At 36.8% G+C, this 19,209-nt stretch overlaps 1 protein-coding gene across 1 annotated transcript in view; it reads left to right on the top strand.

The window, feature by feature from the left end:
- Nucleotides 1-18,319, top strand: part of LOC102927696 (F-box/LRR-repeat protein 5) — a 44,580-nt gene extending 26,261 nt beyond the window's left edge. The window contains exons 7-11 of the mRNA XM_076546232.1: nt 172-320; nt 1,210-1,292; nt 2,178-2,900; nt 11,449-11,597; nt 17,528-18,319. Of these exons, the coding sequence (XP_076402347.1) occupies nt 172-320; nt 1,210-1,292; nt 2,178-2,900; nt 11,449-11,597; nt 17,528-17,604 (1,181 nt within the window). The 3' untranslated portion in view covers nt 17,605-18,319. The remainder of the gene's footprint in view (nt 1-171; nt 321-1,209; nt 1,293-2,177; nt 2,901-11,448; nt 11,598-17,527) is intronic.
- Nucleotides 18,320-19,209: the final 890 nt, after the last annotated feature.

Here is a 19,209-nt window from a genome sequence, read left to right as displayed (position 1 = left end):
CTATTCAGAATTCTCTTCAGAACTTTTTCTTGTTGTCTGAAAGTGAAATTGCTTGTAAAAGGGAGTTTGAGGGCAGCATAGAGTATTTCCTATCTAGTATTTGATGCATCCTTTGGGTGGCCTACTTACAATGGTGTATCTAGTTCTTAGATGTTTGAATTCATTTTACAGAAGAGTCTGCAGAGGAATCGATTGCTATCAGCATTGCACAAATGGAAAAACGTTTACTCCATGGCTTAATTCATAATGTTCTGCCATATGTTGGTACCTCTGTAAAAACTTTAGTGTTAGCATACAGCTCTGCAGTCTCCAGCAAAATGGTATGTACAAATGAATACTAGCTTGAGTATTAAGAAAAATAGCAGTGAGACAACTTTGGTTTGCTTATTGATATTTATTTAAGAGGGAAAGAACAGAGTGTCTTCCCATGGGTAGGTGTACACTGCTTGCTTTCATATAATTTCATTTCTTAGAGTATTCTTTGTAGCTTAGGAATCATTGCCTGTGCTATAGATGATGGAACTGAAATTAGGCAGGTAATCATTTATTTGGATTTATAGATATAAAATGGTGAGTCTTAGTTCTATATAGTTTATTATAACATGTAAGGCATGGCAAGATGGACAAGTGAGATGAAACCAGTTTTATAAAAGTTAAAGACTTCCTACATAAAATCTCCTTGGGTAGTCTTTAAAAATGCAGACTTTTCTGGGTCTAATTTCTAAGACTCTTTAAGAAGATTACTAGAAATTTGAGCTCAGGGACTGGAGAGGTAAATGTCTTGTTTAGTAAAGCGCCTTTTGTACAAGCACAAGGACCTGAGTCTGGATCCCCAGCATGTACAGATATGTGTATAATGGCATGTGTCTGTGACCATAGTGCTGGGGGGCCAGGGGAAATGGTGCAGAGACAGCAGATTTCAGGTGCTCATTGGCAGCTGCACTAGCAGAACCTGTGGCCTTAGAGTTCAGGGAGAGATGATGGAGGAAGACACTGAGGATTAACTTCTGGCCTCCATGTACACCACACAAACCAAAAAGGAATTTCAGCATAGAGTATGTCTATTTTAATGTGTTCTTTGAGGGATTTTTTTTTCTTCAGTATGCATATAGACTTAGAAAAAACCGGTGGGTTATATTTAGTATTGTCTGTTGCTTATCTAACTAAAGCTCTATATGTCCTCATGGTGACTTTTCTTTTCTTTCTTAGGTTAGACAGATTTTAGAGCTTTGTCCTAACCTGGAACATCTGGATCTTACCCAGACTGATATTTCTGATTCTGCATTTGACAGGTTATTTATTTTTTAAATATCTAAATATAATAAATTTTGACTATGAAATCAGTAAAAATATTCCCTATTTTCTTGTTTGTATAATCACTGTTCACTCATACTATTTTATATTTCTACTAAATTCCTGCCATGTAAAGCTGTAACTTGATAGAACACTCCCAAGTTTTTGCCTCTTGTTCACATATGGCAGCTGATCCAGAACATTGGTACTGCCGTCTGTATGTCATGCCTAAGCTTATGAACCTTGCTTTGTAACTGTCTAGATCAATACTACCTGTTTTCAAGGTTTTATTTCAGTTTTTGAGTGCCTTTTGTCAAAGCTCCCTTTTAATTAATGCTTTTTCTAGTTTAGTACCAGTTTGTTCAAGCCATATTCTTTGCAAATGATTCTTTCTTGGAGACTACTAGTTTTCTTTTTGTTTTAGCTTCCTGTTTCTTCCAATTCTGAAATATCTTATTTCAGAGGAAGAGAGAGATTCTTCTACTCATTTCTACAGTTTGTTTCTTCTATGTCTTCATTATGCAGTAGTTACTTTTTTTTCATGTGTATGCTGCCTTTCCTCTACTGCTTACTTTTAGAACAGGAAACTTAAGTCTCTTCCATTCATGTCTTTCTCTCATCCTATCCTCTGCTCGGTTAGCAATGATACTTGTTTTTTAATTACTTGCCTTAGTATCTTTTTTGTATTCCTAGCACTAAAAATATTCCCCGATGATAAAAATTCCAGCAATGTTTAAGTGATGATTTTGTATTTAAAATAATTCTAAGACTTCTCTGTGTGTATGTATGTGTGTGTGTGTGTGTGTGTGTGTGTGTGTGTGTGTGTGTGTGTGTGTGTAGTTTAATGCTTTTGAGGAATTTAACAGTCTTGCTCCCTCTTGTAGTTGGTCTTGGCTTGGTTGCTGCCAGAATCTTCGGCATCTTGATCTGTCTGGATGTGAAAAAATCACAGATATGGCTCTAGAGAAGATTTCTAGAGCTCTTGGAGTTCTGACATCTCATCAGAGTGGCTTTTTGAAAAGTGCAGGCAAGGCTACTTCAACTCCATGGACAAATAAAGACATTACCATGCAATCCCCCAAGCAGTATGCCTGTTTGCACAATTTAACTGACAAAGGAGTTGGTGAAGAAATAGACAATGAGCACACTTGGACTAAACCTGTGTCTTCTGAAAGTTTCACTTCTCCTTATGTGTGGATGCTAGATGCTGAAGATTTGGCTGATATTGAAGATGCTGTGGAATGGAGGCACAGAAATGTTGAAAGTCTCTGTGTAATGGAAACAGCCTCCAACTTTGGTTGTTCCTCATCTGGTTGTTACAGTAAGGACTTTGTGGGATTAAGGACTAGTGTCTGTTGGCAGCAGCATTGTGCTTCTCCAGCCTTTGCATATTGTGGCCATTCATTCTGTTGCACAGGGACAGCTCTAAGGACTATGTCTACACTCCCAGCGACTTCTGCAATGTGTAGAAAAGCATTAAGGACTACATTGCCCAGGGGAAAAGACTTAATTTATTTTGGGAGTGAAAAGTCTGACCAAGAGACTGGACGAGTACTTTTGTTTCTCAGTCTATCTGGATGTTATCAGATCACAGACCATGGTCTCAGGTGAGTGATCAGTTCCAGTTGTTAAGAAATGGGCATATTCTTATTCTCAGATGGAATATTATATTTTAATCTCAGTTTTTTACTTGATTTATTTAAGCAAGTGACTTATTTGTTAAAAGTGTGGGAGCAATAGTGTTTCTGATCCAACATGAAGTTTCATTTTAGTTCAAATACATTGTGAAATAAGAGAGAATATACATTTAGAAGTTTAATTGCTTAGTAATTGACCATATTACATTTTTGTAATACATTTTGGTGGGTAGATGTATAGGTTATCGTTTCAAGGACATTACAGAAGTATATTTTATATTGAGGACTTTGGAAAGCATGTCTGTTAGAGTTTGGTGTGATTTTTATAGCTGTGAAGTGCCAGTTGTTGCTGGAGGGCTTCTCTCCAGGTTCCCCAAGCCCCGCAGTCCCACAATCCACATATGAAATAATCACTCAGACGCTTATATCACTTATAAACTGTATGGCCGTGGCAGGCTTCTTGCTAACTGTTCTTTTATCTTAAATTAACCCATTTTTATAAATCTATACCTTGCCACGTGGCTGGTGGCTTCCCAGCGTCTTCACATGCTGCTTGTCCTGGCGGTGGCTGCAGTGTCTCTCCTCTCAGCCTTCTGCTTCCCAGAATTCTCCTCTCTCCTTGTCCCACCTACTTCCTGCCTCGTCACTGGCCACCAGTGTTTTATTTATATAGAACAATATCCACAGCAGCCAGTGACCCAAATTGCTGTTGATCTGTATCCGCTTGTTGTTGTTGTTGAGACAATCTCAGTAAGTATCCTTGACTGGTCTGCTACTTGCCTTGTAGACCAGTCTGGCTTTGAACTCACAGAGATCCACCCAGCTCTGCCTCCTAGGTGCTGAGATTAAAGACAACACTTGCTGCTATTTTGAGCTAAGGTCTCACTCTCTCCCAGCTGCCCTCATACTTGCTACAATCCTATTCCCAGCACCTACATGGGAGTTTATGAGAGTTTGAAACCCTCTGTACCTCTAGTTCTAGGTGACCTAGTACAGTGCTCTCTTCTGTGCTCTGCAGGTACCAGGTATTGACTTGGTGCAGACATACATACAGGCACACCACATCCAATTTTGGCACTGCTGGAGATCAAACCTAGAGCTTTGTGTATGCTAGGCAAGAAGTCTAGCAGCTTAGTAGTATCCCAGCCCTATAAGTACAGTCTTTAGCATAGTATACTAATTGCCTCTATCTTCTGCCCCCACTTTTTTCAGTGGAGAGAAAAGAGGGGGTAAAGTGTTCAATATCTCTGAGTGACTGAGAGGCAGATCTCCTCAGCAGCCAGGTCTTCCATATGCTGTGGGACCCACTTAGAGCTGTTAGGTTATGAATAGTCTTTTTCTTTTTAGGTTTATTTTTAATTATGTGTATATATACATGTTTCTGCATTTGTACATATGTGTCTGCTGAGGTTTGAGGCAGTGGATCCTCTGAACCTGGAGTTATGGTTGGTTATGAACTGCCTGATATGGGTGCTGGGAACAGAACTTGGGGCCACTGGAAGGACAGTAAGTCAGTCCTCTTAATCTTTGAGTCATCTCTCCAGCCACAGTTATATAATGTTAGAGGCAGTAAATGCAGAGACATACACCTACATACATAATTCAAAATAAGCTGAAATGGAGCCAAATACTTTAGTATTTCATATATTTTTGATGCTATTGTAAATGGAATTGCTTTCTTAATTCCTTTGTTAGATTGTTCATTGCTAGTATATAGAAAATAATTTGGTTTTGAGATGAGTTTCCCTCAAAACTCTTCTCCAGCTTCCCAACTTCTGGGATAGGTATATGCCCCCATAATGGGCAAATGTTTAAAACTGGAATTGATTTTTGTGTGTTGTTTTGTTTACTCTATTTTTTGAACTTGTTATTGTTAACTGTGTTTTGTATGTGATTTTTTTTCCCTTTTTCCCTGTATTAATGAGAGAACCCAGGACTATGCACATGGCAGACAAGCGCTCTTCAGTTGCGCTATACTCCTAAGTTAGTATGTGAATTCTTTAAGGCTTTCTACATAGAATGTCATTTATAAACAGATCATTTTGATTATAACTTTCCTGTTTGGATGCCTTTGCTTCATTTTGTTTACCCAGTTGATCAGACTAAATTTACAGTGTTAACTAACATAAGTAGAAATGACAGTACTATTTCAGTCATTGTAGCTGTGTAATAAGTTTAGAAATAGAGATTTGTCTTACAACTTGTGTTATTTAAGATTGTTTGGCTCTCTGAAATCTCCTGATAACAAATATGAATATTAAAGGTAGCTGCGTTCCTGAAAAGCCCACCCACCATGAGTCACAAAAGATGCATCTAGAGCTCCCTGTCAGGTACCTCTACAGAAGAATTTTCTCATCCTCCACAATTAGTTCCTGTTTGTGTGATGTGAGGAAAGGGCCTTGTGAATCCTGAGCTGAATCTTTTAGTGTGGTGAACTTCCTGAGCCAGTAAGTTTTATGAATTGACTGAGTCTTCTGAGCTTCTGGCTCTAAGAGAGGCTGTTTCCATTTAGGAAAAATAGTATACAACACCCCTTCCTAGAACTCTCTGATTCTGCCTGTACCCACACCCTTGATGCCTCTCTGTTTTGGAGGGGCTGATGAAGAAATCTGATTATTTTCCTCCATTTATGGCTGAGTGTTCATTATACCACTTGCTACAGCAGCAGCTCTCACTTAATCTCAGCCGCTTGACAAATTCTGAGTCTCTAAAAACTGATTAAAAAAGTTGTCCTCCATGACTGAGATTGACAGCCACAGGAATCTGTGGGCACAAATGCAAATGTTTAATAGAATGTAGTTTGTAGGCACCTTACATTTATTTAAAAAAAACTGTAGTAGTGGCATCCCTGGCTGACAAAGTATAGAGAGGTAGCCCATTTTGAGTACTGTGACTTTTAAGAGTGTCTTTCTCTCTATGTGTAAGGTGCCTTTCTTCAAACTGTTTTGTCTTTTTTTTTTTTTTTTTGGTGGAGGCATGTAGGTGGGAGAATGTCTTCCTTAGGGTTTTATTGCTGTGAAGAGACACTATGACCACAGCAACTCTTATAAAGGAAAACATTTAATTGGGGCTGGCTTACAGTTGAGAGGTTTAGTCTATTATCATGGCAGGACATGGTGACATGCAGGTCAACATGGTGGTGGAGAAGGAGCTGCGAGTTCTGCATCTTGATCTGCAGTCATCAGGAGACTGTGTGCCACAAGTCAAGCTCCATTGGGTGTAGCTTGAGTATATGAGACATCAAAGCCCATCCCCACAGTGACACACTTCCTCCAACAAGGCCATACCTCCTAGTAGTGCCACTCCCTGTGGGCCAAGCATTCAAACACATGACTCCATGGGGGCCACTCCTAATTCAAACTACCACAGGGAGTAAGGGATTGATTTCTACCCAGAATCCCAGGTAGTCCAGGCTGACTTCAGATTTATTATGTATCCAAAACTGGCTTTGAATTCCCAATGATCCCGAATTTTCTCTCAAGTGCTCGGATTATAGACCTATGCCACCATTCCCATCTCATTCAAACTTTATTGTTTTACACTATTCTTCCAGATGCTTTTTTAAATCTGTTAGATACTCAGTGTAGCACCACATAGTGAAACTCTTTCACAGAGGCTGTTAGCATCTCTGAAGGCCCACTGCCATTCATTCTAAGTAAGTGCTATTTGGTCATGGAATGCAGCAGCTAAAAGTAAGTTCACATATAGCGTGAAAATATTCCACTGTGTGTCAGTTGTTTCATCAGAAATACAATGCTGAGTACTAGAGCATGGATATATGAGGTATTACTTTATTTAAGCTGTGGGTATCTACATTCTTCATGAGTCACCCTGCTTCCTCCTGGAGTGCTGCTGTAGGGATGCTGGGTATCTTGCCACCTCCCATGGGGTTGGCAGGGCAAGCTTATGTTGCTTGCTCTGGCTCAGGATAGGATAAGGGGGAGCAGAGTTGTGCACTTGCATCCCAGGCTTGCCACTCGAGCCTGATTCGGGCTATTACAGGCTCCAGGAGAGTAACATACCCATTGCCTCTCAATGGGCCATACTTGGCTGCTCAACGGCCCTGAGTTGAATGAATAATCTTGACCTTCAGTATACTTCATGTAGGGGAGAAATTACAAAGCTTACTATGGGGGGGATAACTGTCCCTAAAACAGCATAATCTTCTTCATTCATACCACTTTGTCATTTATTCCTTCTTTCACCCCTTTGATGAGCCACTATTCATGCACCACAACCTTCCAGAGACCTGCTGCACAGCATTTGACTTTGACATGTCAGACTAGAAAGAGATGCCATATTCAGAATGTAGGTTCTGAGAGCAGCTATTCTGAGCTAGGATTGCAGAAACCTGTGTGATGCTTGAGTCTTGGAAGGGGGTCAATCTCTGAGGCAGACTTGGCCAAAAAACTGGTGTCTAGGGCTGGAGAGATGGCTCAGTGATTAAGAGCACTTGCTGCTTTTGTGTTCAATTTCCAAACCTACTCACGTGCCTCTGTAACTTCAGTTCCAGAGGATGTGATGCCCTCTTCTGGCCACCAAAGGCAAACCACCCATATATATAAAATTAAACAATAAAACCAAAACTAATGTCAGTAACTCCGAGGCACCTGTCAGCACCATAGGCCTAGGGGCCTAGGTTTTAGTTTCCACAGGAGACAGTGTGCCATCTCAATCTGGGAATAGTAATATGAATGCTTAACATGACCAAGGCACTATTTTCTCTGGAGACAGGGTACTACTTTGCCCAAGGTATGGGGCATAATCATGGTGACAAGGGCATCATTTGGAATTCAGAATCATGGGCCACCAGCAGGGGTGACTCTAATCACAAAGCCTTAGGGATAGAAGGATGCCATCAATACTTCCCTCTGGAGCAGGGCATGTTCCAGCAGTTGTTTTTGGTTCCAAAAATGATATAATGTAGTTGCTGCTTGGATAGGAGATGGTACACAGTATTGGCTCCCTCTGTGGCATATCACAGCTGTGTGGTCTCTAGTTAGCTCTCTCAGCTCTGTTTAATACTTATGAGGACTTTAAGTGTTCTGGGTGGCAGTGGGGTTGCTGGAGGTCCTTACTTTCCCTTTACCTACAATAAGAAAGTCATCCAGGTTGCTGGTTGTGGATTTGGCTGTGGAGATGAGATATTCTCTTTCATTCTGTATGAGGCTGCTCTGAGCTCTGCAGTCTGCAGAGTTTCTGGCATACTGGTCCTTTTCCTTGTGTTGGTTTCATCCAAGTGTAGTTTTTATTGGTTTTCTTGCTGTCTTTTGGGGAGGGGCTAATGGTTATGGGGCATTTAGTTGGCTATCTTGCTGACATCTCAAAACTCTTAAAGTGGCTGTTTACTAGTTCTACCATCTGTATCATTTATTGCTGTGTTTCTATTGACTAATGCATTTCTTCCTCTCAGATTGTTTTAATATTTAATAGTTTTTTGTTGGGTACTAAATAATTTGAATTATATATTGTTGAATTTGGGACTTTGTTTTATTCTTCAGTAATTATTCCCTTTGAATCGCGATTGTTTGCATCAGTTCTATAACTTGTACATTTTTCTGTGGCTTTTTCTTCTCTTTGTATGCTTTATTAATTGTTTAAGCGCACCTTTCCCTGGTTGAGGGCAGAATTTGTTTATTATTCGTCTTTTTTGTTATTTCAGCTTGCTTCTGGTGTACTTAGGTATTGTGACAAGACACAGATAAGGGAGATCTTTCTAGAATACGTTTTCTTGCTGTTTGTTACTATACCTCTTAGTCTTTTATTGATTTATACTACCTTTGGTTAAAGCCAATTTTATAGCCCTTGCTTTTAACCTTTGTAATTTTGATATCTCTAATTTTTACTACTCTCATTCTTTCCCCTAAAAGATACACACACACACACACACACACACACACACACACACACACACACACAGCCATTCATGCACATACACATACCACTTTACCCCTAAATAGCTGCTTGCTCATTTTTTTTTTTATGGTACTGTCTTCTTTTGTCTTTATTAATTGAATTTTCTCTTTGTAACATAGTACTACAGTCTAAATTCTGCTTATTATTTCTCTAATAGCATATGCCATTATGCCATTATGTGAAACCTTTTTTGACCTCTCAAAACCTTTCTGTGTATTTCCAGAAATGTGGTATTATAGTTGCTTGTTTGTATTCATAGTTGTTTGTTTTCCCACTAAGGGCCAGTAAAGCCAGTGACTATACAGATTGTTGATTTAGGCATACTTTTAATAGAAACATTTTACATTTCATTCCATTTGTTTTGCATTCAGACACCATTTGAGCTCTTTTAGACTACCTTTTGAAAGATACATTTTTTAAATTGTGAATTGCTAAAGTTCCTAGACTTTATGAATTAGTGAATTTTAAGTATTTTCTTCCTTTAAAGACCTTTCTTGGGCCAGTTAATCCCAGCACTGAGGAGACTTGGGCAAAAGAATTTTGAATTCCAAACCATCCTTGGCTCCGTGAGTTCAAGGTCAGCTTAGACTTTATAGTGAGACTCTGTCTAAAAAAAATTCTCTCATTCCTGTCAAATCACATAGATTCTGAGCTACTACCATTGTTAACCTGTCTATAGAGATGGCAAAATGGTGTGGAAAATTCTTTAAATTAGAATATAAGATAAAATAGATTTAAAACATGCCCTTTCCAATCCTTACCATTCAGTGTTCTCCCTGAGTATCAATATTCCCATAGTCCTGGCTAGATGTGGTGGCATATGCCTGCAATCCCAGCTCTTAGGAAGTAGTAGATGGAGAACTGCTGCTCCTTGACAATCTGTTTTGCATAGTGACTTCTAGGCTAATCAGTACTATCTAGAAAAAATGTCTCAGAAAACAACAAAAATTCATAGTTCTTTCTCATTTCCATAATAGTTTATTTACTTCTGACATTGGTTCCTAATTTATTAAGCTGCATTAATTTTAAAACTAAATTTGGTATATTAGTTTCTTAATTTATCTCTTCTGTTTCCAGTTACTCCATTTTTTCATGTTTTAATAACTTAATTATTGCATAGAAATTTGACATTCTCAATTCTTGATATATTTTAATCTGTTGTGGTTTTATACTTGAATGTGATGTTAGGTTTTCTTTTTAAACACTGAAGTGAATTTACATACTATTAAATTTATCATCACTAACCCCCTTTTAATATATCTACATCATCCCCCAAATAAAAGCCCATACTTACTACTAGTTACTCCAGTTCTTTGTCCTCAGTTGCTGGCAGCTAGTTCATCTACCAAGCATCTCTGTGGGTTTACCTATTGTTAAATAGCAGTATTTAATGTTTGCTTTTTTCCACATATTGTAATATGTTTAAAGGTCATGCAGATCATAACATGTCTGTACTTCATAGCTGTATAACATTTAATTGTATGGATATACCAAATTTTGTTTATCCATTCATCAGAAAGCATTTGGGGTGTTTTTGCTTTTTGTCTGATGTGACTAATGCTGCTGTGGACATTTATATGCTAGTTTTGGTATAAACATGTTTTCAGTTCTCTTGTATGTGTAGGAATTATTAGGTTGTTGGGGGCACAGAGGTCCTTGTACTCACAGAGAAGCACTAAGAGAACCAGGAATGTTATACAGTAGTGTCTCCTCAATGGAGGGATAAAAATCAAATACCTGCATTCCATCCAAAAAACTCGGAGTGAATTTTGTTAATGACCTGGTGACCTTTCTGCTATCTATGGAGGCAGACCTCATCCAAATTGCCCAGAATGATTATCTGAGACTCTCCCGTCCCTAGACCATTACCCATCCTTAGGGGAGATGTTATAGGTACTTTATGGCCTGCTGACCTCTATGCTATCAAATCAGAGACCATACTAGATTCTAGGTCTTTTAGCTTCAGACACCACCCTCATGGTCACATGTACTTTGTAAAAGAGTTTCTATGTAGTCACACTTTAAGCTTTATTGTGCACCTGAAATTGGACTGATAGTTGCCTGGAAACCTTTTCCCAAATTATACTGTGTTTTAAATATGCTGACAATGAACTGCCTGGCTTTAGACTCCTTGAAGTGGTTGACGATGTCAATGTGCACTGGATTTTCATTCTTATCTCTTCAGTGGTTTGGTTCACTTCCCTGTCTGATACCTGCAGGAAGGACCCCCTCACTAGATTATGTGAGGAACTCCAGAACTAGCAATTAGGTTTCAGACTTCAGGAATTTTCTTGATAATTTTTACTCTCTTAGACAGTGTGGTGGGAGAATGGACAGTAGTACATCTCTAGGTCTCAGTGTTTCTTCATGTGAGAATTGAGTTACTATAATGTTCTTACAAAGAAAGATGTGTATGTTTATTTACTGGAGTTTTTAGGAAAAATCTAGAACAGTTTTGAGTCAGATATATTTCTGCCTGAGGATGGGTCAGTTATTGGTGTTTTATAAGAGAGATCTGTAAAATGTTGATCTAGTAGGCCATTACAATATTAAAATTTTCAAAGTTTAGTATTTCCTGACTGTCACTTTATTTCTCTTGCAGGGTTTTGACTCTGGGAGGAGGGCTGCCTTACTTGGAGCACCTTAATCTCTCTGGCTGTCTTACTGTAACTGGTGCGGGGCTGCAGGATTTGGTCTCAGCATGTCCTTCCCTAAATGATGAATACTTCTACTACTGTGACAACATTAACGGTAATACCGCCTTTTAACAGAGAGATACTTTGAAGAATGCATTTACAATTTTTTTGGCAGTTCTAATAATTTTTATGGTTTTTATTTGCTTTCCTAGATTTCCAATTGCACAAATTGTTTTGCTTTCAGGTTTACTCCTTTAAATTTAATAAAATGATTTGGTTCTCTAAGGTTATAAAATCAAAATACTACACATTTTTACTTATTTCTTTCTTATTCATTCTAACAGACTTTTTGGCATGTAAGAGTTTAGATCATTTTAAAATGACAAGTTGTTATAGAATACTAAGATTATTTTAAGATTTTGAGACTTCTGCTGTAGTATTCTAGCACTCACCATTAACAATTTAAGAGTGTTGATTTTCTAGACACACTGATTTTGTAGGAATGACAGGCTCATTTTTCTCACAGCACTGCTTTATCCAGTGTGGTAGATAGACAAAGGAAGACTGGTAATAGGAACTCCTCAGGAGCCCTGTGTCTTGTTTCATATTAATCTCCCTCAAGACTGAGGAGAGTAGATTATGCAGTATTGAGAAAAGACTGAGATGCCTTAGGCATGACCAGAATTCCTATACTGTTTTAGAAGTTGATTCCTGATCTCTGAACCAATTTGAAAATCACGAAGAAGGAGTTGGGGATATAGCTGTTTGAAAGAGTGCTTGCTTAGCATGCATGAAACTCTGGTTTGAGCCTCAGCACCACATAAAACCAAGAGTGGTGGCTTGTCTTGTAATTAATGCCAGCAGCTTCAAGTCCAGCTTGGGTTATGTGAGACCCCATCTTAAAAAACCTCCCTCCCTCTCTCTCTCTCTCTCTCTCTCTCTCTCTCTCTCTCTCTCTCTCTCTCTCTCTCTCACACACACACACACACACACACACACACACACACACACACACACACAGAGTTAAACATGCCTCTCCCCCCCTTTTAAAAGTCTATTGGTTAGAACATGCATTTTCAAATTACATTTGAATTGTTTTTTAGGCATTTGATCGTGTTTAGTAGAAACTGAATTGTTCAGAAGCATAATAAAACTGCTCCTTAGTTATTAATAAACAAAACAAATCATCCTGTATTCATAACTAGAAACAAATTTAAACAGCTCCATTCTATTATATACCTATCTTACACTGCATACTGTTGTTTTTGAGAGCCCAGTTATTCTTAAATGAGAGGGAAGATCAGAGTTTATCTCAGGGAGAAAATTGACAGGAGCCAGGGAAACTAAAGAGAAGAAAAACATTTTAGCATGCAGAGAAGTTAGAAAATTTCCTGTTGCTTGGGATTTAGATTTCTCTTAAAATAAATGAGACTAGAGATCTCAGCTCTTTTATTTCTGGAAGAGCTGACATGTTCTTAACAAAAGCAACTTGGTAGTATCTTTGCTTTCTCTTGCTGGCAGTGGAAAAAAAAAAATGAATGTTTTTTTTTTTTGGGGGGGGGGGAGGGGGTTGTACCTACCTGTACAAAGGAAAACAAAAGGATGTTCATGAATGGAAGTTTTTGTTTGTTATTAAAAATAAAGCCATAGGGGACTGGACAGATGACTTAGTGGTTATGTGGATGACTCATGGTTCTTATAGAGTACCAGAGTTTGGTTCCCAACAGACACATTGGGTGGCTCACAACTGCCTGTAGCTCCAGCTCCAGGGGATCCAACAGTCTATCTGGCTTCTTTGGCCAATGCACTCATATGCACATATACTTATACACAGACATGTAATCTGAAAGAATAAAAATAAATACAGCTTTTAAAAAGAAAGTTTCCCAAGGCTTATAGGATGCATTTTAAGACAAATTAATATATAATTTTTAAATAAAATATTTTATTTGAATGTTTAAGACAAATTAATATATAATTTTTAAATAAAATATTTTATTTGTATGTTACATTTGAATTGCCTATATAATTTCAGTATAGGTTGTATTTGGAAACATCTCATAACCTAATTTGTTTTGCTTAGTGGATATAGATGCTTTGATGGAAAGTATTGAGTTTTAATTCAATTTTATTATCTGCCTACTTATTTTGTACTTAAGTGTTTTTAAACTTCTTGAAAAATATTTAGGTGAAAAAGTTAAGTGCTTAAAATCTTTTGTACTTTCTCAATATTATTTTTATCTTAATCTGTTTTGAATATATATTGTTGGCATTCCAAAGGAGCTATTTACTCCTTTGTTAAAAGTAATTTTTCTAATTTTCAGTAGAAAATTTTAATTGAGAGATCTGATTTTTTTTTTTTTTTAAAGTTTTGGAAGGTATTTACAGTACTTGAAATAATACTAAATTTCCTTTTTTAACTTGATAGAGCATGATTTGAAAGAAATGGAAATCCTTTAACGTTTACAGGGTGACTTCTCATATGCTTTCTAGGATTCTTGGTAGTTGCTCTTAAAGCAATAATTTGAGTCAGTTTTTTTTTGTTGTTGTTGTTGTTTTGTTTTTTTGTAAAAGAACATATGGACAACTTAAAAGCTGCTAAAATTGTACCCAGATGTAAAAGGTAACACCATTGGCATAGTACAGGAAATACTTGGTGAAGGTTTAGGAGCCCTCATTTTTATTTTGGAAAGTAGTTACGATCTAGTACATGATTCAGAGTAATGAGAAAGCATACATATTTGAAAGGAACATTTAATTTAAAACGTACTTTGCTAAATAAAATCTATGTAATTGCTGCATTATTAGCTATAAGAATTTAATGCTAATAAATGTTATTCATAGATTATATTAAATAGTGAATGAAAAGGAAGAATGGCCTGCATCTAAGCACTGGCAGACATTGGGGAAAGTGTTAGCCATCAGCTATTCCATTTCTACTTTGAGCAAGATACTGTACTAAGCTCTGATGCCAAACACACACTCTGATTTTCTAAATGATTCTCCATGATTTTTAAATTGTTACTTGACTTGGATATTCAAGGTGTCTTAGCCATAATATTTACACAAGTGTTTATCATTAAAGTAGTTGTTCTATGGCCTAGTTTTGAGCTCTGAAGAACATTTGAACAATGTTAGTAAACTTTCTTGTGCTGCTTTGCATTTCAGTTTGTACATAATTTAGCAGTTAAGATAGATTAGCTCATAGTTCTGGAGGTGACAGTCTCAGATGATTTGCTCTCTTATGTTTCTAATTTAAGTTAAAAAGGAATTAAAGGTAAGTGAAGGTAAGTGAAGACATACTCACAGCATGAGTAATATATAGTACTTAAAACTGAGGAAAAACATCATTTTTATAAACAGAATTATCTACCTCTGTAGTTCTTTTCATCTAAATATAAAATACATAGTATTCTTTGCTTTAACAATTAGGAGATTTCACCTTTTACTTTTCTATATTCTTACTATAATTTAGCCTGATATATTAACTGTTTGGCTAAGTCAGATATTTAAAGGGAAGTAATTTAATTGTTAGTGTACTGGGAGAATGGTATCCTTGACCACTTGTACTGTTGAGGCCCCCTTCACTATTTTCCTTTAAAAACCAGTACTATTTCTAGCTTTGATTGTTTTTTTCCCCCAGGCCTTTTAATAATACTGAATTTTATATGGAATTTCCTACAGAATTCAGTATAATATTTCTTCTTTACCTTTCTGTCACTAAAAATAAAAGCTACTTGGGAAGCTAGGGCACAAAGATTTCTTGAACCTAGAAGTTTACAGCCGGCATGGAAGATAAAAGGCCTTGGATCTTAAAACAGAGAAACACGCCAGGCGGTGGTGGCGCACGCCTTTAATCCCAGCACTCGGGAGGCAGAGGCAGGTGGATCTCTGTGAGTTCGAGGCCAGCCTGGTCTACCAAGTGAGTTCCAGGAAAGGCGCAAAGCTACGCAGAGAAACCCTGTCTCGAAAAACCAAAAAAAAAAAAAAAAAAAAAAAAAAAAAAAAAAAAACAAAAAAAAACAGAGAAACACAAAAACGTGTGTGTGCGTGTGCGTGCGTGCGTGCGTGTGCGTGTGTGTGTGTGTTGTATGAATAATGTATGTGGTCTTTTATTTGGGAAATTAAAAAATGCCATTCTTCCACAGTTGCTGAGAGTAGAATTATGTACCAATAAATGATAGATAGGTATAGTTTGTTAAGATTCAGCAGTCTGAGCATTAATTAGATTGTCAGGGAATTGGTAAAAAGACATCAGATGTGTGGTGGCAAAGCAGTACTGTGTAAGGGTGAAGCAAGCTAAGCAGTATGTGGTTGAGGATTGACTTGTGTATAGGAAAACTGGAAGTATGTTACAAAGAAAAACTTGGTCAAAGATTGACAGTGGGAAGAATTTCTAAACTTAGGATTTTTTTTACCAGGGCATTTCTAACAATTATAAATCTGTACTAAATCCTTTTAATTTTAGCTTTGTGTCCTATTTTAAGGGAAAATAAGAAAAATGCTGTTTTCTAGGTTTTTTAAAATAAATTTTAAATATTTAGCATATAACCTAATTAAAAAATGGAAGATTTTAATTTTTATTAAATAAAAATGGGCCTATAGTGCTCCAGTTTTACAGGGTACTTTTTAAACCTATAAACATGTGTAATCAGTTTCAATTATACTGAAATTTGAGGCCAATCTTTTTTAATTTACCCTATTTTCCATATCGTATGTCATGTCCATTTCCCCCATTAGAAGCTAATTCCAGGCCTGTCAGTCTTAAATATGTAAACATAAGTGAAATTATAATTGATTGCAAGTCTACACATAAATGTGAAATTCAGTGTTCTTAAAGATAATTTGCCATTTATGTAGTGAAATATATGAACATTATATCTTAGGGACTTTATCCTAAGAAATTCTTCATTTTCTTTAATATGTGCTGTCTTGGGAATAAAAGGAAATGCTTAACCTCTGGTGATACATATATTCTATGTTTAGTTGCACCTATCCTGATTTCTGTCTTATAGGGGTGTTAGCATAGTCACCTTCTTTTGCAATGTACTGCTGCTCTTAAAAAGTAGAATAATGTAAATGGACACTGTATTTCTGAGTTAAGCTGGAGATCACAGTGCGATGTTAAGTTCATTAGATACATTCTATATTGAAGTTCTGTTTTGTGTCTTTTTGTTTTGGCCTTTATGCATCATAATTGCAAACTTTGGCTTTCCAAGTGAAAGCATAAAGAACTGCTCCTTAATTCAGTCTGCCAGCTACACTGAGTCTTTGAAATGCTAAAAACAACCCTTCTACATTTGTTTTTTCTTATGAAAACCATTTTATTCAGAACACTCTAACTTTTGTGAGATTTCTTCGTTACTTTTCTGATTTTTAGCTATGTTCCCGAATAGATCTAGATCTTTTATCTAGTGTCTGGGTCGCATAGGGCAGCTGGGGTAAAATCCCAGTTATTTCACCAGTGTTTTATTAGTGTTTGTAAGTGAATCACCATTTTATATTCTAGATGTTTAATAATCACTCAGTTTGCATTCAGTTTTGGGAAGTAATTTCATCTAAAGCTACCATTTGTTTTCATTCAGAGATCTACAAGTGTTCAGAGTATGTTATATACATTGATCTCTGTATAGTGTATTGTTTTAGACTTTGAATATGACATTTATTCTAATTGTGCTGCATTATTGAGTTGACACAGTTCAGATGGGGTTTTATGCTTTGTGTTAATTATATTTCTAGGAAGGATGCTCAAAGAGTTTGTTTTTCTATTATCTAGCAATTTTGTTTCTGTGGATTGTCTCCTTTTCTTCTTGGGTTGTAAGAATCTTGGGGAATTTGTGTTCCATCTTCCATGGAGGATATTTTAGATGAAATCAGACTATTATTGGCAATTTGTGTCTGAATTTTTAATGCTTTTACTGTAAGATTTTACTTGTGTGATGTCAATGAACTGCTAGTAAAACACAGTTTTAGACTAGTTGGCAGAACTGTTTTGCATGAACTCCATGAAGTTCCTCCTTTCACATGTTTTTTACTTTCATACAGGTCCTCATGCTGATACCGCCAGTGGATGCCAGAATTTGCAGTGTGGTTTTCGAGCCTGCTGCCGCTCTGGCGAATGACCCTTGACTTCTGACCTTTGTCTACTTCATTTAGCTGAGCAGGCTTCCTTTCATGCACTTTACTTACAGCACATTTCTTGTGTTAACAACCCCTTTTTGGGTGTGTCTTGATTTGGCCCCATTTCTTACAGTCTCAGAAATTTAATTTAGCAGTGAACTGTATGTACAGTGTTGTTTTTCCTAGCAAAATATATTTTTGTTTTAGAAAGGGATTAGGATTTTTTATTAGGGTGAGGACAGTCTTATTGGTTTCTTTGAAATGAAATGCTTTAAAGACTATCACTAATGCCATGGTATTTAAAGTATTTTTAGATTCTTTTGCATTTTAGTCAGTGGAGGTTATTGGTTCTCTATGTGGAAACACTGTACCAAGTTTTGCAGATCCTTTCTGATACACTTTGTGGAGTTTTATTTTCAAGACTGAACATTTTAGAAATGAATCTCTTTTTTTCCCTAACATTTTCTTTATTTTAACAATTCTCAGGGGCCAATTCAAACACATCTAGAAATGAGATTCTTTAAGATTGTAGAATAAATTGGCCTCTTGGTGTTTGCTCAGTGAGCTAGCAAAAGCACCTGTCTATTTGTATTTGCTTAGACACCTGGTTCCACTACTGTCCCGAAGCTGTTGAATTTGGGAGGGATTTTTAAAAATTCCACAATTGTTTGAAGAAATGTATAAATAAAAATCTACTTTGAGAACTTTACCAAGCAATATCTTGTGTTGTGATTTTATTTTAAATCTGAATTCAGGTTTACTAAATGTTTTGTCTTTTGAGCCTCCATGAAATTATGACTCTGACACATTATCAGTTTTAGATACAGTTGAGTTAAATTTTCTTTTTCAAATTAATTGTAATTGCATGTCATGATGAAGAAAATAGTGCCCTGCCTCTTCTTTTCCTTCCTTCTCTTAAGTGCAAAGAAAGCTGTGGAAGGAAGTAATCCTGCAATCAGCTTCTTTGTGGTAAGTATTTCCTGCCTGTTCAGAAAGGAGCAGAGCTGGGGAGACTGACTGTGAAGCAAACGAGTGAAGCATGCGTTAACTAATTGAAACATAGTTGGGAATTCTGGAACACTTTGCAGTTCAACTGACATTTGAATTAAATACTGGCATATTGATTGGCATTCCCTTTGAAGAATCACCCTGTTGTCAAGAGTTTTCATTTTGATTCATTATCATTTGAAAACAAAACCCTACAGATTTGGTATAGGGCTGAGCACATGTACATTCCGCTAACTTGAACATTTTGAGTTTGTTACCTTTGTGACGAAGTCGAGTCTTGTGGACACTACAGTTAGCTTCCTCCTGTAAGTATGTGCAGGAGGAAAAAAACAACATCTCATTCTCTATGAGAATATGAAAAGAAATTGAGTATAGAGTCAAGTCTAAAGTTTGACTGTTTTGTAAGATATACTGTAGTTGTGTTTTTATTTCTCAAATTGTTAATAAAGCTTATTTATGAAGTTGATAGCAGGTACCATTTTGAGAAAAAGCCTGAAAATTTCCCAGGAATGAGTCTCGAGCAAATGTGTAGTTCATTTTTCTCAGTATTAACTTGAAATTGCACAGAACAATGGCTTTGAATCATCATAAGAGTGCTT

This window comes from Peromyscus maniculatus, chromosome 10 (genome assembly GCF_049852395.1).
Source record: "Peromyscus maniculatus bairdii isolate BWxNUB_F1_BW_parent chromosome 10, HU_Pman_BW_mat_3.1, whole genome shotgun sequence".
Lineage (NCBI taxonomy): Eukaryota > Metazoa > Chordata > Mammalia > Rodentia > Cricetidae > Peromyscus > Peromyscus maniculatus.
The sequence above is the reverse complement of the archived record's forward strand: the minus strand, read 5'-3'. Positions and strand labels throughout refer to the sequence as shown.